The sequence below is a fragment of the Colius striatus genome, chromosome 1 (genome assembly GCF_028858725.1).
Source record: "Colius striatus isolate bColStr4 chromosome 1, bColStr4.1.hap1, whole genome shotgun sequence".
Lineage (NCBI taxonomy): Eukaryota > Metazoa > Chordata > Aves > Coliiformes > Coliidae > Colius > Colius striatus.
This window is the reverse complement of record NC_084759.1, coordinates 137,325,906-137,348,348: the sequence shown is the minus strand read 5'-3', so window position 1 is coordinate 137,348,348 and position 22,443 is coordinate 137,325,906. Positions and strand designations below refer to the sequence as shown.

Here is a 22,443-nt window from a genome sequence, read left to right as displayed (position 1 = left end):
ACAATGTCATGTTGAAACTCTAAAGTACACTGAAGTATGCCAACACACCTTAGGAACTATAAAGTATTGCAGACATCATCTCTGCTGAAAGCTGCAGCAGTAGAGGCACTGTGCGTGCGGCGGGGGCCACAGCACAGGAGGCCTCACTCTCATCTGGCAGGAGCCACGTTCAGGGTGCAGTGCCAAGTGGCTGGGGGAAGGAGCTGCTGGGCAGGTGAGCAGCCTGTGTAGCAGCCAGAAGGAGGAACAGGAGGTGATGAGGTCTTCACAGAGATGCTGCAGAGCTAAGGACCACCTGAGCCCTATGCTGCAGAGAAGGGAAAACCTTGAGACTACCCTCAGAATGAGCAGTGGATGGAGACTCCAGCAGAGGGAAGGCTGAAAACCACTTGCCTCTAAAAACACAGAAGGGCTCCTTTTCTACCTGCAGCTCTGCCGCTCCAGGCTACATAATGCTCCAAGAAAGAGGAGGATGATGAACTGTACTGAGCGATGCATTGATACCAGTTGAACCCCACATAAATGTTCACATGGTGAAGTAAGATGAGTTCCCAGAGAATCCCTCCTGTAGAAGACAGAGGCTGTCGCTGCCAACCCAACTTGGAGACACTGACAGGTTTGTTTCTTACTTTGTGCCCAGATCCCACTCAGTGACACTCCGTGATTTTGTGTCTTCCTCACTCTTTGTGAAGCTTAACAGAACTACTACCCTGGACCTCAGGAGAGCAGATTTCAGCATGTTCTGGGATCTGCTTCTCAGGATCTCAGAGAGACTGCCCTGGAAGGGAAAGAGGCTCACAGAGCTGCTGATTTCTAAACCACCACCTCTTTAAAACACAAATAGCGTGTTCCTCTGTGCAAAAGGTCAGTGAGGCAAGACAGAAGGCCAGCACAGGTGAACAGAGAGCTCCTCAGTTAACAGTTAAAAAAACTGTTAACACAAACAGGAGACAGAATGTACAAGATATCAAAAAAAAAAGAGACATTGCCTGAGCACAGAGGGAGAGAGCTGGAAATGTAAGAGCTCAGCTGGAGATAGAACTAGCAAAGGATGAGAAAAGGCAGTAAGAAGAGCTTCAGTAAGCACCTTAGTGGTAAAAAGAAGAGTAAGGAAGTATGGGCCCACTGTTCAGAGGAGTAGAGAAACTACTGACAGAGGACACAGAGAAGACTGAGGTACTCACATTTTTTGCCTCTTTTTCACTGGTAAAGTTTTCTCTCAGACCTCCCATGTCCCAGAGCCTACTAACAGTCTGTGGGAGCAAAGCAGCAAAGGAAGGGATAGTTACAGATTACTAAAGCCAATGGCTGTACACAAATCTGTGTGACTCGAGGAGCTGCACTGAAGGGTGCAGAGAAAGCTAGCAGAGGTCAGTGCAAGACTGCTGTCAGTTCTGAAAGGACTTGGAGACTGAGGGAGGTTCCTGAGGACTCGGAAAAGGCCAACATCACACCTGTCTTCAAAAAGGAGGGTCTGAGGAGTTACATGCCAATCAGCTTCACCTCAGCACCCAGTAAACATTTTCAGACCCAGAGCAGTGCCTGGGACCAGCCAGCTAAAGCCGCCAGGCACATCTGATCCACCAGACTGACTCAGATAACTGCCTGGGTGAACAAGGGGGTAGCACTGGATACTGTACATCTTGACTTTAGAAAAGCTTCTGACATGATCACCCATAATTTCTCCACAGGTAAAAACATCAGTGAGATACAGACTAATGTACAACAAAGTAGGTAGAAAGTTGTCCAGACTACCTGGGTTAAAGAGTTGGGGTCTGTGATGCAAAGTCCAACTGATCGCCATTTACTAGCGGCAATGCTCACAGAGAAGGGAAAACCTTCTGGGGCCAATACAATTTAGGGTCTCCACTAACAGCCTAGGTCCAGGCACAGAGTGTGCTCTAGCCAGTCTGCAGACAATGCCCAGGCTGGGAGAGCTGTTGATACACTGGAGGGCAGGACTGCTGTTCAGAGGGATTTAGATAGGACATGTGGGCTGATGGCAACCTCTAAAAGCAGCAGCAAAGTTCTACACCTGGGATGGAGTAGCAAAATACAAAGGTACAGGCTGGCACAGGACTGGTTAGAAAGTAGCTTTGCAGAGAAGGACCCACCCCCCTGCCAGAGCAGGGCCACCTAGAATAGGTCACACAGGAACTCATCCAGGTGAGTTTTCAATGGCTCCAGAGAAGGAGACTCAACAACCCATCTGGGCAACTGCATAGCAGATTATGTGAACAAGAACAACTAGCAATTTGGGTGGAAAGACTTTCTGGGTATTCATCCCTTGTGAGATTACAGATAGACTCCTGGGTTAAGTTCTGCACTTTCCAGTAGATGAAACATACTAATGCACTGAACTAAGTCTAGCAGCAGGCTACCAAACTGCCTAGGTGCTCAAAGAGGAGAAACAGACAACTATATTTCTTCCAGATTAAACATGAAGAAAGTTGTCAGAGAGTAAAGAGTAACTGTTGTGATCATGCTGTTGTCTTCAACTACCTAATGGTAGCTCCAAGGGGGAAAGACTCTTCTCTGAAGAGCCCAGCAGTAGGACAGGAGGCAACAGACAACTTTCCTCAACACAAGAAATAATTAGTTCTAAGAAATATCCTTTTTTTTTGGTCACAAAGGTGGTCAAATGCTGGAACAGGTACTGAGAGGGGCTGTGGAATCTCCATCCTTGGGGACAGTCAAAACTTAATGACACAGCCCTGAGCACCCTGTTCCAATTGGACCTACTTTGAGCAGGAGGTTGGACTACATGACCTCTAGAAGTGCCTTCCGGATTCTGCAATACTATACACTACATTTCCAAGAGTTAAAAAGGCAACATGGTAACTACTTACATTTTGCAGTCATTGCTGTATCATAAGATACGCACCAGTTACTTTGATATGAACTATTTTTCCCTTCACTACTTTACTTTTTCTAGATTTGATAGGTTTAAGAGTACTTATTTCCCTGTTTTTTATTAAAAAACCAACTCATACACAAAAATACCATTACTAAAACACAAACTGAACTTACACACTGCATAGTCCACAGAGAAGCAAACATGATTAGGTCCTAAATGTAGTCCATGAAACTCAGTCAAGAACTACTGGTTGGTCATCTTCACCTGCCTGAAGCTTAAGCTTCTTGGCTTTTAAGTTAGAACCACAGTTAGGTCGTTTATGTTCCCGTGACTTCTTCACCGCTGGATCTTGGACAGTCTTTGAAATACTCTGAGCCTTTTCTGTGCTTCCTTTCGAATTCAAAGATGGAGATGGTTTGTCCTGTAAATGAGAAACAATTCTGTTAAAATACAAACACTGTTTTTCTTCATCAGTATTCCCACATGAGGGAGAAGATACTTCTGAGGTCTGTTTTAAATCCTGGTGATTGATTTAATTAACTACAAGAAATACATTGAGCAGATACCAAATTATTAAAATTAACTACAATGGAAAAGAAATTTATATAGCAAGTCAGTACAAATATAAATACCTTGTAAACACTTTTCTTGTTTGTTATACTTTCTATAGTTACGACGTGTGCCTCATTTGTCAGCAGACCTGCCTTTGGTCCTATCTTCAGGTAGGATATTGTAGCAAATGCCGTGAAGCTAAAGTCTTCCCTGCATAAATTAAATCAGTGTTACAAGGGAAGGTTGAAGACAAAGACAGGCTAGACCATGCAGGAGAAAAGGGGACACATTAACCCTTTTTATTGATGTTCCCTATAGCTGCTTGATTCTGCTTTATCTATTTAAGTGGACAGTCAGTTCATTTAGAGTGAGTCTGGTCAATACTTGAAATAATTCAGTTTGTGGACCTTCACTCACACACATGTAAATCTGTTGAAATACATGGAGGAAAAAAAAAAAAAGATAGAAGCAGTCATCTGCTCACCCTTTTAATAGTATTAAAAAAAATTAAAATCAGCTGTACAAACAGATGCCCCCAAAAATGCAAAACAAAAACAAAGGGATTAATATTTGATTTGGACATATTCTTGGAACTTCTAAAACTATATGAAAAGCCAAAACACACACCATACAGTCAGGTTACATGAAAAGCACTGCTCTTATTTTTACTGTGCTTTCTTAACATTTCAAAGTACCACTTTTCACATTAGCCAGCTTGTCCTGACTTAAGACTTCATCCACGCAATCCCATTTGTTTTGCTTATCCGCAGAATGTACATGAGACTCCAAAATGGAGCCTGCTGCAGATTTAAAAGTTCAACCTGAACTTCAGCTTTGTAAAATTACAAGCGAAGCAGCATTTTAATTGTTAGTCAAATTTCTGTTTTAATATATTGAAGTGAAAATATAGCAATCATTTGAGGGTTTTTAAAAAATACATTAAATGCATCTAACAATGAGACTACAGAATCCATTGGTGCTGTACAGAAGTAACACAAGAGTAAAGAAAAATTACTACTAAATGTTAAGAAGAAAAAAAAAAGTAGTCATCTTACTTCAGATACTGCTGCAGCAATAAATGGGCAATAATTCTCTCCAGTTCCTCTCGAGGGTGTTTCGGTGGAACAACTTCAGCCACCCTGAGTTTTGACACACCTTTCCCAGACCACGCATCAATTAATTTCAGTGGGGTGAGTTTCTCACTCATGTTTTCTGCTTGCTCAAGTATCTTGATTAGATCTCTGCAGTATCCTGTTATATCCATTTTCTCACATGCTACAAATGAAAGTGAAGTAACATTTAAATAGCAAGTTACTTCTAGTTATTTAGATAGTATTCCTGTACACATCATGTATATACATATATATGCACTTTATATATATATATTTAGATATATGTGCCATTTAATAACAATGGGGTTTTTTGTTTTCTTTGTTAAATCATAGTTTAACAAAGTTAAACTCTGTCAAATTAAGATATATTGGTACTCAAATTTCCTACTTCATTAATAAAACTCCAATCCTGCAAAGATTGTTACAGATATTTAATGTTATGAACCACACAATTTACTCTGAAAAAGCATAACATGTGGAAGGTAGCTACTATGTTACTCTGCAACTGGATTCCTTTTCCTCACCCGTAATATTTATTACTGAAATTAATTAGAGAGCAAAGTGAATTTAATAATGTGGGACACTTCTTCTCTCAAGACACTTACAGACAAAATGAGACAGAAGTATTAATTTCATTATACAAATCAACTTCATTACGAATAATTATTCTGAGCACTAAACACATCCATGTAGTACCTAAATGATCACATTTCTACTGTATGTTCAGATCACTGCAGAGAATTACTCCCACTGTCTCCTCCAATACTATCAATTAAGTACTGAAAAACTAGTACTACTGCCAGCTTTCTTCAGACCTTGCTTATGTGTCAAAACACTCTGGGGATAAACCAGCAGTAAATAGGATATATTTCAACTACAATTCATCATATGGCTCTTGCAAGACTTGGGTACAAGCCAGCTCCATATTCTTCTCAATCTCTGCTCCTAGTATAAATTTCAACTAAGTCTCATTTCCAACTGGAAGATAAGAAGACATTGTTACTTGCATGATTTTGCAAAACAGTTTTATCTTGTAATTAACTGTGTGAAGAAAAAAAGAAGTCAAATCTCTTTGCTTTGTCTACTTTGCCTGTCAAAAATGTCCAGGGAAATAAAGTCTAGTTACAAAAACAGCTTTGACTTCAGAGTTGTTCCAAAGTTTTTCAAGTGTTGATCTGTACAAGTGCTTCACAATAGATCTGTGGTGTAAGGAGATGGTATTTTCCATCTATTAAAAGAATTCACCTGGTCCTCAAAGAAATTTGGGACAACGGGCTTGTGTGTCCAATTAGAAATGCCTAAGACCAACTTTTTATCAGCACTTTTTTCAGAGCTTTCTAGCTTTATATGGGGTTTCCTATGTCTAAGTGCAATAACAATTTGTCCATCTTCAGCGACTTACAGCTTTCTGGATGGGCACCAAAAGTGACAGTGAAAGCAAGCAATGATCACCCATGAAAGTGTATCTTAAGCTAACTAACTACCCAAGACTGCCCAGGATCTTTGCATGCAAAGCAGTAAGAGAACTTATGTCCCAGAACCACGTCCTCCTGAAGCCATCCTCCTTTACCATGCAGGTCTTGTCTCTTCCCCCAAGTTCCCTCTACATCTTGCCATGTGCCTTCCCCCTTGAAATCCCAACTTTCTTCCAAAGGAGGAGCACACAGGAGACAGATATTGTGCTGTTAGGGCTAACACACTGCAAAATCATGAATTAGCATGCTCAGTTGTTGTGCCTAAGTGTTGTGCACAGTCCGGACACAGCTGTGTTTTGTGAGCATGCAGCACTGAAATCCTCAGAGATTTTACCAGGCAAGTAGTAAGAGGACATGTGCAAACTGTACCTTCTCACAGGCTATGAGTGAACAGTTTGGCATACAGAGGGCAAGAAGCTCCTTCTCAAAATAAAGCTTTTATGCCTAAACAAATCCTGAAACAAAGCTTAACACATAGAATCTTTTCAAAACAGGAAAGCTTGTCTCCTCCTTACCCCAGCTTCACTTTTGGGAACAGGTAAATGAGTCTGAAAGATACCAAAATGTTTGGCCACAGGGAAAAAAAAAACAAACCAGGAAGTATTCTGCTAAACCCCTGAACTTGGCAACACTAAGCCACTGAAAACTGATGTTCATAACAAAATTTGCACCTGGGAAAGAGGCAGTATCCCAAACACTCTTTACAGAAGCTGCTCACAGTTTTCCTATACTAGATATTTTTTTAAGCCAATGTTCTTTGTACCCTCTGTCCTTAGTTATAAAAACAATTTACTTACAGTTCTCTCTACAGCAGTTATCACACATTCTGTTGCAGTTTGCAGAATCCCATACTTCATCAAAATGATGGGCTATGAGGACCCGGCGACACCTGAAAGAACAGAGAGCAAACAGAAACTGCAGAATGTAAGTGTATACACCTGTACTAAAAAACTCATCAAAGTGACAAAAAGAAGGTCCCTTGGCACAGCTCATATCTCAAAATAAGCGTGAAGAATCATCTCAGGAGAAAAACAGGGAAGTAAATACTGAATCACAGTATTCCCTGGCAGTTATGCTAATAGGAATAAGTAGTAGCTTTCAGTAATAGCAAACATAGCTGTGAGGAAGAGTTTGGTTAAAGTAGAAAAGTAAGTATAATATGCAATTTAAATCAAATGAAAAATCATAAGAATATGAATCAATTCTTAGACTGAGGCCAACAAAGAGTATCCTGAATGCATGAGTTGTCCACAACTTAGACAGATAGATGTGTGTGCTGTGAAGTATTCCAAATAGCTCCGTGCAGGAGATGAAGCATTAACTGTATGTGGATTCCTGTATGGCCACTAAACACTGATACCTTGGAAGAAAAAACAAACAATTCCAGTTTTCTCTCTGAACAGAACCTGATATCCAGCGTTTGTTGACAGATACTTCACCTCAATATAACTGCTCCAGAACGTTACCCTGAAGCTGGCAAGCAACACACCACTATTGTTAAGTGCAAGAGTATACACACTGGGCAGCCAAACCACAAACTCCAAACTCAAGTCTTTGTTATAACAGTAGTGTTTCTATAGTGTGGTGGGGTGTTGTTGTTGTTGCTTTTGTGTGTGGTTTTGTTTGGTGGTGGTTGGGTTTTTTTTTCCCCCAAACACCATCTAAAAAAACCCAACAAAATTAGCCTATTTAAAAATTAAGCAACCAAGTAACAAAGTATCACAGTAACTTACTTGTTCATAGTCTGGCAATAAGACACCATATCATACAGCTTCCCTTGCCCTACATTTTCCATCACTACCATTGTGCTGATTCTGAATATATCTCCAAAACCATAATACAAAATGCAGTCAGCTTTTTGGTCATCTCTACCTGCAATCCATTAAAACAAAGAATTTATGAAAGATTCATTTTAAGCATAGCATTTTCTGGTACAGAGTTCACTCTCATCTGCATGGACTTCTGCAGTACCTACATAATGAGTGCATGAACAGTCCTCTACAAGTACAGAACCGAGCAAACTAAACATACTACACAATGGAGATTTTTACTCTAACAACTAAAATAAAATATTAACATCATACATAAAGTCAGTGAAATCACTCTATTTTCACCCAAACACTTCTTGCAACATCCTAGACATCGATGACTCTATGAGATACATCTTGAAACCTAATTGTTTTTTGATTAAAAGACACTGTAAGCTTCAAACACTATTGGGTATTAAGGGTAACAAATAAAGAGAGAAATAGGTATGATTTAACAAAATATTCCATTTAAAGCCAACTGTGGTTTCTGTAGCTGAACTTAGATTATCCCTTCCTTCCTGTTGCTCACCCCTCTCAATGACGTGCTGACAGGTGTCTTCCTGCCAGAAAAGAGCAGAAAAGGCCTAAAAGCCCTAAACTTTTAAAAAAGTTTAACAGACAAGAACTACTTCACTTGGATGGGCAGTCAAGAGAAAAAAGGAAGATTTCATAAGCTAAGTAGTATGTTCAGGCAAATTTAATTCATCCCTCCCCAGAAGAATCTCCTTTAAATTGAATTATGAAAAAGCAATACAAAAGCCTGCTTTAAGCATACCAAATTGCTAAACATTGTGAAACAACTGTTTCAGCCACCTATATGGCCCTTGTCTGACTTCAATATCTACACTACCTGTTACCTCCAGCAATATCTAGAAGTAACCAGGTACTAGTGTAAAGCAGATGCAAACTCCCACAAACTTTGATGACTGTCAGATTTCTTAGGCCAGCATGAAGGTCAATTTTACCACACAGGTGTAGATAAAAACTCAACCAAGGGCCCTTTAGAAAGCCTTCCTCCAAACAGATTAAAATCTGTCTTTGAAAAAGTAATAATGCACAAGGTCAAACATACCCCGCAAAAAACCACCACAACCCCCTTTTTAGTAGTATCAGTTATTTAGTACTGCTATATATTGATCAATCCTTAAAATTACCAGCTCCAGACTTCTCATCCTACTTGCACTTCAGTGGCCACTGAAATTCATACAGTGATTAGATATTATCGAGACAATCTGAGCAAATTACACATCCCAGTTGCTATACAAATTAAAAAACAACTCCTTTCTGTACCATACATCTAATAAATGTCATGTTATGAAATTATTCTGGCATGCCATAGATTTCCCAAAAATCAAGTAACTTTAAAAACTGCTAAGTAAAGAAGCAAGTATTCAGTTATTCTTTGCTAAACTGCACAGAAACACGAGATAATAAACACAGTTTATATTTGCCTTAAGGGCTCTTTATGGGCATCATACACTTTGGAACATATCTCAAATACAAGACAATTCTTGCACAAATGGCTGAAATCAAATACAGTTTTACTGGTTTAATGGATATAAATGGTGACTTTGCAAACACCATTTCCTACAATACCTGCACGTCCGCTCTCTTGGTAATAGTTCTCCATTGATTTGCTCATAGAATGATGAATTACAAACCTCACATCAGGTTTATCAATTCCCATGCCAAAAGCAACAGTCGCTACTACAACCTAAAAAAAAAAATTAAGAAACTGTCAAGGCTGAATGACAGAGCCCAGAGGGTGGTGATCAACAGAACCACATCAAGTTAGAGACCTGTGGCCAGTGTGGTTCCATGGGGATTGTTTGTGTGGCCAGTCTTGTTCAATATCTTCATCAACGACCTGGATGAGGGGACAGAGTGTACCCTCAGCAAGTTCACTGATGACACCAACCTGGGAGGACTGGCTGATTCCCCAGAAGCCTGTGCTGCCATTCAGATGGATCTCAACCGGCTGGAGAGTAGGGCAGAGAGGAACCTCATGAGGTTCAACAAGGGCAAGTGCAGAGTCCTGCATCTGGGAAGGAACAACCCCATGCACTAGCACAGGCTGGGAGTCGAACAGCTGGAGAGCAGCTCTGCAGAGAGACCTGGGAGTCCTGGTTGATAATAACCTACCCATGAGCCAGCAATGTGCACTCATGGCCAAGAAGGCCAATGGCATCCTGGGATGCATCAAGAAGAGTGTGGCCAGCAGGTCGAGGGAGGTTCTGCTCCTCCTCTACTCTGCCCTGGTGAGGCCTCATCTGGAGTCCCGTGTGCAGTTCTGGGCTCCTCAGCTCAAGAGGGACAGGGAAGTGCTGGAGAGAATCCAGGGCAGGGTCACTAAGATGATCAGGGAACTGGAGCACCTTTCTCATGAGGAAAGGCTGCGGGATCTGAGACTGCTCAGCCTGGAGGAGACTGTAGTGTTCAGTGGTAAGATTAGTGGTAACAGACAAAAGCTAGAACATAAAAAGTTCCACTTAAGGAAAAATATGTTTACTGTAAGGGTGAGGAAGCCCTGGCACAGGCTGCCCAGGGAGGGTGTGGAGCCTCCTTATCTGGAGGTTTTCAAAGCCCACCTGGGCATGTCCCTGCATGACCCGATCTAGGCGGATCTGCTTTAGCAGGGGGTTTGGACTAGATGATCTTTAGAGGTCTCTTCCAACCCAATCCATTCTGTGATTCTATATAAAACCACATTTTGTTTAAATGAGAAACAAGTCCATGAAAAGTATCTACTTCACCTGGATTTGATTTGCTGCCCATCCTTTATGAACTTTGGTCTTATATTTAGCATCCATGTTTGCATGATAAGTCCCTGCCTTGATTCCCAGTTTCTGCAGACTTATAGTAACTTGCTCAGAATCCTTCTGAGAAAAACAATACACAATTCCTGCACAGAAATGAAAGATGCTTCATATACACAATATCTTAAAAAAAACCCCATAAATAATCCCCAGTACTTAAAAACAACTTTGTAAGGTTTTTTAACATAAAAACCATAGAGAGATCCCAGTAAACAATATTTGTGCCTATTCAGTCTGCAGTATTGGTAGCCATGAAGGGAACTTCAATTGTAAGCTTTGACTTGTAGACTCAAGAAAAAATATGGGTGCCAATCTGCATAACCATGGAAGCATTCTACTAATGGAGGACAAGTTTTAATGCTTATGTAAAGTGGTGCTGTTCCTTATGACATCTCACCTGAGGTTTCAGATAAATCTGCTTTTTGTCATTAGTCATTCTGGGCTAAGTCAAGGATTACACAAAGCCATGAGATTTGTGACCATCTGAGCACAGTTTGTACTCAGGCAGCTGCTCACCACAGCCACAGAGCTCCACAGCAGACACAGGGACAGACTGCTTCTCTGGAACATTGGGTTCTGTTGCCTTTGTGTAATCAATGAATTATGTAGTGGAAATAAAGATTAGAGTCATATTACAAAGTCCAGCTTTTACAGTTCTCCTTTCATCACAGAAGCATAATTCACCCTATCACACACCTATTCTGAGTGCTGAATAACACACAAATCTTTTGATCAATATGGAAAAGAAGTGTTAAAAGATAGCAAGTATCCTGACACATAGATAATAAATGACATCTGTGTGATTTAAGAAAATACAGATAACCTTTCTTGAGTCTTGTGCTCACAACCTTAAAACCAGCTATTATTCTTATCTATGTAAACATTGTTCTATACACATGAACATATTTCAATACTTAAGAAGCTATAGTAAGCTGTAAAGACATGTAGCACTAATGCAAAGAATCATTATTCAAAGGAACTGAATTTCTTCTAATGTTTAATGTACGGTGAAGGTAGAATTTCTCTATGCATTTCAGAATCACTTAAAAACATCCCTGTAATGCTGAAGGTTATATAAAAAATAATACGCTCTTCTTATTTTAGTGATTGTTGTTGTGTTTGGGTTTTTTCACTTTTACCTGACAGTCCTTTGTATCTTCCATTAATGATCTTAACTATGTCCTCAATGAAATCTTCATTATTTGAAGGCTTATGTCGAACCTCAAAAATATAATAAACATATACCAGAGAGTCCAAGTGGGCAGGAAATCTGTCAAACAATCCTATTATTCTACTTCTTCCAGTACAATAAACAACTATTCTGTCATTTAATCAAAATTACTAGATTCCCTTGGCATAGTCAGATCACATCTCAAAAGTCCATAGAAAAAAAAAAAAGTACTTAATATTTTTCCATCAAGAATAATAAAAGCAGCTGTGGTGAAACTGAAAATACAGTACATCACAATAATTCACAACTTCTTGCAATCATGTAACATATCTTCCAACAATTTGGAAGCAGACTGAGCCTGCCACCTACCTCTCTCCTGTACAGTCCTATTTGTGAGCCTTGCTCACAAAGACAGAGCAGCCCCAGTTCCTCTGCAGATGACAGCAAATTCAGCAAGATGAAGTCATGAAAGAACATCACCATTCAGTTGAAAAGCTATTTATTATTAAATTTTACAATTGAAAATCTATCCTAAAATCCATCAACTGTAACTTACAGAAGAGAATATGACTGTGATGCAATCAACTAGGTAATAAGACATACCTCATAGTAAAGATTGGGCCGGTTGAAAGATGCAGTAAAGGTAATGCACTTCTGAATATGTAAAATTTTCTGAGCATCCTTTAAAACATGATTGGTAGCAGTTGCTGTCAAACCAATCAAAGGAGCATTGGGAAACTGTCTTTTCAAGATACCAAGAGACTTGTAGTCTAAGCAAGAAAACAAAAAGGTGAATGAAAAAGATTCATCATACCATAGATCCAAAGCTAAAAGAAGATTCTCACATAAATAGCATCCAATGGGGTAACAATGCAATAAATGTTACAAGTGACCAATTTAGTACAAAACTAATTTAAACACCCAAATGAAGTCATAAGAAGGTTGCGCTTATCAAAATAGATGCTTTCTCTTCTAACTGAACTTTGCAGAAGCCACCACAATTCAGAGGGCAAAATGTTGAAACAGAAGTTCTTAAAGAGTTTGAAAAATCTAAGTGGCATCACACTAAACAACATCCAGGTTACTTTGCAGGTTTGTTTTTACAAACAGCTTTTCAGGAAACACAGCTTTGCTAACAAACAAGCAATGTGGAATTTGGATGCATAGACCAGACCGTACTGAGGAAAGATTTTAAAGGCTCAGTGCTAACAGCCACTTGCTGTCTTAGTACAGAAATGCTGCCAGAGGTCTGAGCTACTTTGTCTGCTTAACTGGCATGGCTCTTTGCTTAGACATCACTTTAACAAAACTGCAAAGGTGTACAGTTAATATTGATTCAAATCAGGTTTTCTTTCTAAGGCAAAGAAACAGTAACCAGTAAGTAACAGTCTCCTACAACTGACAAGATGGGAAACAGCCTTCTTTCACTGCAAGGCAAGGACATTTGTTTCAACTTGCTTTAGAAGTGATTAAAATACACCTCATGAATTTACAAAATACTTTTCCTTTGTGTTTACACAGTGTTAGGGAAGGTGTACAGAATGACACTTTTTGATGTAGCAGTAGATTAAAGATGATTGTATTGTCCATATTAAAGATGGGAGCCAAAGCATTTCATTTTCTTAAGTTCCAATTAAAGTAAACTGATTTAGGAGTTTTTCAGGACACTGATGGCAAAAATCTATACATTTAAGTCACATCCATGAACTTAGTTCCTGGACAAGAATATGCTCATTGGTGAATTAAAGTCCTTGAGCTAACACATTTGCTTAACATGCGAAGAAAGTATTTGGTTTTACTTCTGGCCTAACTTGTAACTTATTGATGCCAGAATAACACCGCAAACTGGATTTCTAATGAACATACCAGGCCTGAAGTCATGGCCCCATTGACTACAGCAATGGACCTCATCTACAGCAATGCGAGCAAGACACCCTGCTTGATAAGCTTTCTCTAGCTTTGACATGAACATTTTGCTTTTTGCAATCTTCTCCGGGGTCACATAAATAAGCTTCAGTTGTGACTTTCTGTTTAACATTTCGGTATGAACCCATTTCACGTGTTCCTATTGAAAACAAAGGAGAAAAGGGGGGCTAACAAACTAGGACAACACACTCAAGTTGCTTAGTGATAAGATTCTTAAGAGATTATTAACAATTCAAAAGAGGTAATTAACAAAGACTGATAAACTGTTATATACTATTTACCACTACTGTAAGTCTTTGCAGAAGATCACTCATTTTATATATATATATATATATATATATGTGTGTGTGTGTGTTATATAATATATATTGTCATTTTAACACTTGAAAAATCTGTCACAGAACTTTGAAAAAGTGAACTGTCAACTACTTGTCTTTGGATAATCATGTGGTGTCAGTATTTTCTCAACAAACTATAATGTAGTACCACAGGCATGATTGTTACAAGTGTAAAATTATTTATGTATTATTTTTTCCCTCCACACAATTGTAGTTTTTATTACCTAGTTTTCAAAATGCTCTACCTCAAAGCAGGCTCCAAGTTTGGTATGTTACATCAAGCCACTAACCCGTTAAATCCAGTGTCAGTTGCAAGTTAATGACCACGGCCTCCTGGTGGTCAGGAAAATATATTTCATTGTAAAAAGCAATTGACTAATAATAGACTGAGAAATAAGTTGCTTCTTGGTCTCTAGATCAGACAGCTTATCATCCTAAAGTAAGATAAATAATTATATGTAAAAACCTGCACTGTTATTGCACTAGTGCACTCCAATCTTTTAAGTCTAGAGACTAAGTAAAAAAGCCTACAACACACACCAGCCAAAGGTACTTCACATCCTCTAAATAGCACCATGAAATCTATTTATTCCACGAAAGGTATGGGTTTACATACGTTCTTGTCATCAAAACAAGAAAGTAAGGTAATTACTCACATTATCCATATCACAGCATGTAGCTGGCAAGATACTGTTCATAGAATGGCACTAGCTAATAAAATTGTGTCTTTCATTCAGTACTCATAAATAACATAGACAGAAGCAAGACACCGACACATAAACCACAAAAACCATGAAGACTTGGCAGTCAAACATACCTTACTGCTTGAGGTATTTAATAAAGCTGCAGAAATACCAAGCTGTTCCAAAACCATGAGCTGATCTTCCATAAGTGATATCAAAGGACATATCACTAGAGTGAAACCTGTAACAATCAATCATTGTACAACTGAACAGTTCAAATGACATAAATATCTCCTGCTCTTCACTAATCCATCAACCCTGTTCTGAAGGAACCGCCAAACAGGAGCTTGAGCTTCAGCTTCATACACAGTAGCAGATTCCCTTCCTAGACAAATGATAAGCAAGTCCTAGATTACATAGGGATGCTTCTTATCAACTGCCTGAGAGATGCACCTTGTCTTACAATCTAGACCACAAACAACTGAGCTGCAAACAGTATAGGAATAAGTACACAAACCAGAGAAAGCTGGATTCACAACTGTGTCATGAGGTGCCAATTTACCACACAACTAAGCAGTGCTATGTATTGGAAAACTTGATCTTTGTAAATAAGTAATCTCTCATGCAATTCAACGGGTTATTTTAAAAAAAAAAATTAAAATAAAACCTGAATAATTAACTAAAAAAATACACAAATTCTCTTTTAAATAATCTAAAGATAAAACTTCAGAGTGGAACAGACAAGTAAGAGATATCTGTACTTTAAAAACTTACAGTCTGTATATTGAATTAAAGGGAAAAAAGCAAAAACTGACAAACTTTTAAATTCTTTTGGAGTTTAATAACACAGTGTACTGAAAGGAATCTAGATAAATTATTTAAATCTAAGTCACTCCTAAAAGACACATCTTTTTTAAAGCTCCTCTGGCATGTTCAGAGAAATTCAAGTAAGAGCAAAGCAAATATTTGTAGTAAATATTTCTCTCATCTTTGCTCTTCTCATACTGTGATATGACACACCAATATAATGCTCATTCTCCAAATAATTGGAAAAGAAAGAAAAATAAATTGGATTGCTTATATATCGCTTCTTCCCTTACTTACCATCAGAACAGACAGCTGGTAACTGATAGCAAAGGCTCTTTCCACCACCAGTAGGCATGACAAGAAATATATCCTTTCCCGCCATTGTAGCATTTACCGTCTCAAGTTGCAAGGACCTAAACTTCTGGAGTTTAAACTTGACCTGCAGTACAGTTTTTATCTTCTCATACCATGGAAAATCTGTTAAAGGAAAAAAAATCAAATGTGTTTCATAAGAAGGGTAATTTACATATACAATAACTAAACCTGAAAGAAACACAATTTTAGATGTGAGAAATTATTTGAATATTCAATAATGGCATACCAAAAACCACACACAACCCAAGTGCATATAAACTAATATCTATGGTGGACCTTTGAAAACCCTACGAAATGTAAATACAATCTACCTCTTGATTAAAGGCTCTCATTGCACATAATTGCAAAGCAACGCTAAAAACTCACAAGCAGATGAAGGACTTCAAAGTGATCAGGTTAATGGATTAGCACAAGATTAAATGGAAATGAGGAGCCCAATGGGAAAATAAATACAACCTAACAATGAGCTCTTCAACAGTCTCACCACTAAGTTGCCCAAATGCTTCCTTTCCTCATATAAATACAGTGATTATAAATAGTACAATGAAGGTATGGATATCATTTATCCTCCACATTCAAGCCTTAATAAGTATTTATTGAAAAATAAAAAATAAAAAAAGTAGGTGGGTATGGGAGAGGGGAATTTTAATACTCCCCAAAAGAATCACCCCAACATGCTTATAATAGCTCTTTATTGAAGAAAAAGCTAAAGATTGCATAATTTAAAGTAAAACTTTAAAAGTAAAAACTTATCTTTTGTATGCATCAGGAAGCATATTAAGCATTTTCATATTATTAAAATTAAAATGCAGAAAACATGTGGGAACTCCAAGTTACCCTGCATGTAATGAAGGAATATTATTGCTTCCTAATATACAGCGGTCACAGCCAAGATATCACACTCTCTGCAACCAAGAAAAGCCTCTCACTGACTTCATTGAGCTTTATACTGAGACTAGCAGCTCTGCAGAGAGAGACTTTGGAGTCCTGATTGATAATAAACTAAAGATGAGCCAGCAATGTGCCCTTGTGGCCAAGAAGGCCAATGGCATCCTGGGACGCATCAAGAAGAGTGTGGCCAGCAGGTCAAGGAAGGTTCTTCTCCCTCTCTGCTCTGCCCTGGTGAGGCCTCATCTGGAGTCTTGTGTCCAGTTCTGGGCTCCTCAGCTCAAGAGGACAGGGAAGTGCTGGACAGAGTCCAGCGCAGGGCCACCAAGATGATCAGGGGACTAGAACATCTTTCATATGAGGAAAGGCTGTGGGAACTGGGGCTGTTTAGTCTGGAGGAGACTGAGGGGTGATCTTATTGACATTTATAAATATCTAAAGGCTGGATGTCAGGAGGTTGGGACATCCCTTTTTTCTATAGTAGATAGTAACAGGGCAAGGGGTAATGGGATGAAGCTGGAACACAAAAAGTTCCACTTAAATATAAAAAAACCCTATTTCACTGTGAGGGTGCCCAGAGGGGTTGTGGAGTCTCCTTCCTTGGAGGTCTTCAAGACCCACCTGGACATGTTCCTATAAGACCTGATCTAGGTGACCCTGCCTTCTGCAGGGGGGTTGGACTAGATGATCTCTAAAGGTCCCTTCCAACCCCTACCATTCTATGATTCTAAATTTAGTTATTGCTCTTATTCAAACACGTACACAACATCTGACTGCAAAGATGTTCATTTTCAAAGCACAGGAGGAGAGAATTAGGCAGAAAGTCACCCAAAACAAATCATTTTGTTCACGAGCATCAATTTGCAATTAGAAAGTACCAATATTATTACATATGCATAATACTTTTCCCAATGGAGATAAATATGTATTAGGCTACAAAGTTAATTCCATTTTTTAAAAAACAAAACAAGAGAATACATACAATAGATACGGGCAGAAACTAATAATGCGTTTCCAAATTGCAAGTGAAATACAAGAGTGAAAAAATAATAAATAGACTTGAAATGAATTTGCCTAGGCATAAAATGGTCAAGACCTAGAACATATCCGGGACTTTTGTTAATGTTTAACTTGAAGGGTAGCACTCGCGGATGAACAACAGCCCTCACATTATCACTTGTCACTTGGACTAATTCTACTCTACTAATGTTTTCCACATTACTTTTGGCAGTCAGCATTTATCTAATTTGCATAATGTGGTAAGATGGTGCAGCTACATAATCCATGGCAGTCACAACCAATGTCCTACCCACTCAAGCAAGAAACAAAGACAATGAGAAGTAATTTTGAGTGTGCAAGACTGTTATTATCAAGTCCTGAAAGCACCCAGAGTAATTATGTTTAAAACATAAATAAATAGGGAATAAAAGCATGGCATGCATGCAAGATTTACTCTGGGATTCTCGTGACTTTGCAACAAGAAAAAAATACAAGTAGTTATAACAGGCTATTCTTGTGATAATTCTACCCAGAACAACTCCAAATTAAGTGTTCAGGAATGTCCAGGGAGTTAAGTACAAACATTACCCTGCATAATTAAGTTGGCAGGTCACTCAGCTGATCAAAATTAAACAGGAAAAAATACCATTGTCCAAATAAAACTCATTATGAACACATTTTTTCCCGCCTACTGAACTATTTTACTTCTATGTTAGAATATTTGAATTTGACTCTGCAAACCTTTTTTGTTCCATGCCTCGGCTGAGGTTTCAGTGTCCTGACTTCCACCTGCCTCCAAGTCTCCCGTGGACTGCTTTATCAGGCTTTTCACCCTCATCTTCTTTTCAATGAGTTCCTGCTGTTTATCCATAAGCTCCTGAATCTGCATCTCCACTGCCTGCAGCTCATTTTCAATGGAAACCAGTACCTCCTCTAGCACTGAAGGGAAAAGTAAGGTGAAGATAGAATACAGTAAATTTCTAACCCCAGTTTTAAACTTTATTTCATTTCTTGATGGAGAACAATCAAAATTCAACGTAAGCCAAAAGCATTGAGAGAAACAGACAGCCTGACAGGCCCACAGATAAGATTATAGCATCTAATATTGTATATGCCATGTAAAAAGCAATTATCAAGGCTTAACAATCTATTTCTTATATTAGTAGGTCACATATACACTGGTATATCATAAGTTGTCAGATACACAACACTATCATGCTTGCATTGCTTAAGAGGAAAATCTAACTAAAAAAAACCCCAATCACAATCCAGTTTCTCAAAAGCAGTGCCTCTCTCCAAAGAAACACTGGCATTTTTTTTCTTTTCTGCAGATGCACATGTTAAGCTGTGAAAAACATTCCATCTGCCCTGATATTAAAGCTGCAAGTGTTAAAATGAAGACGAGTACTACAGCCAATTTCAAGGTGAATGTGTTAGAATATACTTCAGCATTTACATGCAAGAAGCAATATTATTCTCAGCAAGCAAATGTCTTCTGAAGTAGGAAATAGGGACATTAGCAAAAAGCTACAAGTCATGCACCCAGATCTCTCTCTTATGCAGAGCCAGAGAATCTGCTGGACATCAAGTTTCTTCACATCTGAAAAATACTAAAGCAAATACTCCCCAAAAGAGTGGGTTACGTAAGTGAACCTTTGTCAGGAATTTGCCTCTTGACAGCCTAATATGCATTTATGTGAATTATGGATTGTGTTCTAGAATGCAGTCCCCAGGGTTTAAAAGAATAATTAACACATGCTACAGCATGCTGAGCAAGTGTGTATCACTGTTTCAAAGCTAGGTCAGAAAAGTGTAAGAAAAAATGTCATACTTGTCCTCTGCCTCACAAAATAAGAGATATTGGTCCCAGTAGATACGATAACATGCTTATGGAAACAAAAATGTATGGACAAAGACACCCTCATTACAAGGGCCATAAAATGAGGACATTTGCTTTCCTAAATGTCCACCATCAAACAGACGGAAAGAGTCCAAAGTATCTTAAAATATGAAGCATATTTTCAAAATATCAAAACCCAAGTATTTTCCTTGACAAACCCATTTTTGTTTTAGTTTTTATCTAAGAAATACAAAGTTATCCAGGAAAAAAAAAAAACAAACAACCTTTTTCTTCAAATCTGAAGTATAATAGCATAGAGGGGGGACCTCGTTAATAATATTTCCAAATATCTAAATAGTGGGTGTCAGGAGGTTGGGGCCTCACATTTTGCTATGGTATCTTGTGGCAGGACAAGTGGTAATAGAAAGAAGCTGGAACACAAAAAGGTCCATTTAAACATAAGGAAAAACTATTTTACTGTGAGGGAGCCCTGGTACAGGCTGCCCAGGGAGGTTGTGGAGTCTCCTTCTCTGGAGTTGTTCAAGACCCACTTGGTTGTGTTCCTGAGTGACCCGATCTAGGTGAACCTGCTTCTGCAGGGCGCTTGGACTAGATGACCTCTAAAGGTCCCTTCCAATCCCTACCATTCTATGATTCTATGACCCCACAAACTCTTTTCTGCATACATTAATTTCATATAAATAACAATCTACAACATCAGGTGATTGTGTCTGTTAGCTAAAAGATAGCAAAATGAACACACTGAATACTAATTTTGTATTACCTGCAACAGCTGTCATCTTTGGTGATTAGAGAATGTGATCCTTGGTGAGTAGAGAATGTGATCCTTAGAAGATCTTTCTTAACCACACAAACGTCACTAAGAAGAAAATACATTTAAAAAAAATATTTCATGAGTAATCCTCCTAAACTTAGAGCAAGATATTTGTTAATATACGAGTTTCAAGAGTTCATTTAATCTGAGTCTATAAATATACCAAACTAGATGATAATTCCATTCTTCCCTTCTGCAAAAGGGGCAGATACCAACTCACAGCCAATCCCAAGGCCATAGGTGACCAGCCTTCTAAATTAAACCAAGTGAATTTTGACCAAGTTATAATTTTTTTGTGAGAGGAACAGTCTAATATAGATCAGGATTGGTTTTGATCAAATCACCAGTGACATGAACTTAGAATTCTTATTTATTGGCTAATTTTCTCAACAACATTCTTTGTTGTTGACACTCAAAATTCAAGAAACTCTATATTCCCTCACTCTTGTTGGATTGTGAGCTATTTGTCACATACCAAGGAGTTAAATAAGAGGGAAGGCAAAAGGGAAAAAAGTTCAACTGACACTCACTATAAGCTGATTCTACCATAACAAATATTTTATGAAGTCCCTATAAATTAAACATGAAAAAGAATAAAACCCTGAAATTGACAGAAGTAGTTATAACTAAAAAAGCCCACACTTCAGATATAAGATAACTCAGCAGCATCCAGGTCACTCACATAATTTCAGTTACACAGTTCTGTCTGCCACTTACACAAACACATCTGGAAACATTAGTCTCCACAAAGTTCAAAGTAAGCAGGGACATCTAGAAAAATCAATAGGTAGGGAACAGACACCCTGGAAGTGCAATATACTGCTTCTATTGCTTCCAGTAAACACAAGCCTCACAAATATTACTAGGCTGACAGCTCAGGAAACATAATCCCTTTTCTTATCCATGGAGCAGGAAGACAAAGAAAGACACCTATGAAAGCTTCCCTGTATGCTGCTAAAGCTCCACATGCCTTAATTCAGCTCATGTCTCTAAAAGGAGTACCTCGGCATACTTTATAACTGATGCTACATCACCATTGGCCACAAAGACCCTAATTACCACCTGATTCTTTAAAAATGCAGTTTATTAGAAACCGCATAAATATGAACTCATAGCTTATAAACCACCGTGGACAAAAGGCAAGTGGAAGCATCTTGCTGATCAGGCAGTTTCACTCCACTGTAAAAGAGTTGAGTTCCTGTGAATTCATCTCACTACAGCCTTTTCCAGATAGCCCACTGGTGAAGAAAAGAGGCCTCTAAGCATGATGATCATGCCTAAACCAGAATGATTAGTAACCAGAGTCACTTTCCACCCTTCACAGATTTACATCAGCATCCCAGCACGGGAAGCTGTCGTACTCCACCTTGTACTCAGCCTCCCAATTAAATCTCTTCGGTTCCAACCCTAAGAAATGATGTCAAGTGGACCATTATCAAACCGAGCACCCTTACAGGAGGGAATAAAACCAGTAATCATTGCGCAGGCAACACGTGTCACCTTAACGGTAGCTTAACTGGGTAAAACCTCCCCCATCAGCTATAAACCCCTAAGACATCATACGTAAAACATACTTAATGAGAGGGTAAAGAAAATACAAGTAGAATCAACACAAAGAAATCTACGGACACCGGCCGTTGGGCACCCGTCGCCTGCACGCCGAATACGAGCCGCGGGCCTCCAGCCGCTTCAACCAGGGAGGGAAGCGACCCGCTTGGCGGACCGGCGGGAGCAGCGGGAGCCGGCAGCCCCGGCGAGGGAGGGAGGAAGGCTGCTGGGACTACAGCAGCGGCGGCGGCGGGTGGACCCGGAAGCCTCCCCGCACACCCGGCAACTCCTCACCGGGACCGCCGCTGCACCTCGGCCGCTTCCGCCTCTTCCGCTGCCGGCTCCTCTCAGCCAATCACCAAGAGGGAGAGAGCTCGAGGGTGGCCACGTGCGACCTTCTCTTCCCCAATCAG

General features: G+C 39.2%; 1 protein-coding gene across 6 annotated transcripts; it reads right to left on the bottom strand.

Annotated features, from left to right (window-relative positions):
- Positions 1 to 794: 794 nt before the first annotated feature.
- Positions 795 to 22,358, bottom strand: RECQL (RecQ like helicase). 6 transcript variants are annotated; one of them, XR_009819858.1, is made up of 16 exons: positions 22,112 to 22,334; positions 20,432 to 20,527; positions 18,549 to 18,746; positions 15,843 to 16,022; positions 14,873 to 14,979; positions 13,658 to 13,856; positions 12,395 to 12,561; positions 11,760 to 11,841; positions 10,558 to 10,706; positions 9,401 to 9,518; positions 7,730 to 7,868; positions 6,794 to 6,885; positions 4,465 to 4,684; positions 3,490 to 3,619; positions 3,031 to 3,278; positions 795 to 1,253 (listed from the first exon to the last, which is right to left on the bottom strand). XR_009819858.1 is itself a non-coding variant. In XM_062009356.1 (15 exons), exons 2-15 carry the CDS (start codon positions 20,445 to 20,447, stop codon positions 3,090 to 3,092), a joined length of 1,986 nt encoding a protein of 661 aa, XP_061865340.1. In that variant the 5' UTR covers positions 20,448 to 20,527; positions 22,325 to 22,358; the 3' UTR covers positions 795 to 3,089. The 6 variants fall into 6 exon arrangements, 5 of the variants coding, with proteins under 5 accessions (XP_061865340.1, XP_061865327.1, XP_061865319.1 ...); XM_062009356.1 differs by having other exon boundaries at positions 795 to 3,278; positions 22,325 to 22,358; XM_062009343.1 differs by having other exon boundaries at positions 795 to 3,278; positions 22,057 to 22,334.
- Between the last annotated feature and the right edge of the window lie 85 nt (positions 22,359 to 22,443).

Bases quoted from the DNA above. Each gene is read 5' to 3' on its own strand.
- RECQL (XM_062009356.1), bottom strand. The intron at 16,023-18,548 runs GTTTGCAGAGTC...TTCCTTTAACAG, and splicing joins CGAGGCATGGAACAAAAAAG to ATTTTCCATGGTATGAGAAG. The intron at 14,980-15,842 runs GTAAGTAAGGGA...TGATTGTTACAG, and splicing joins ACCAGCTGTCTGTTCTGATG to GTTTCACTCTAGTGATATGT.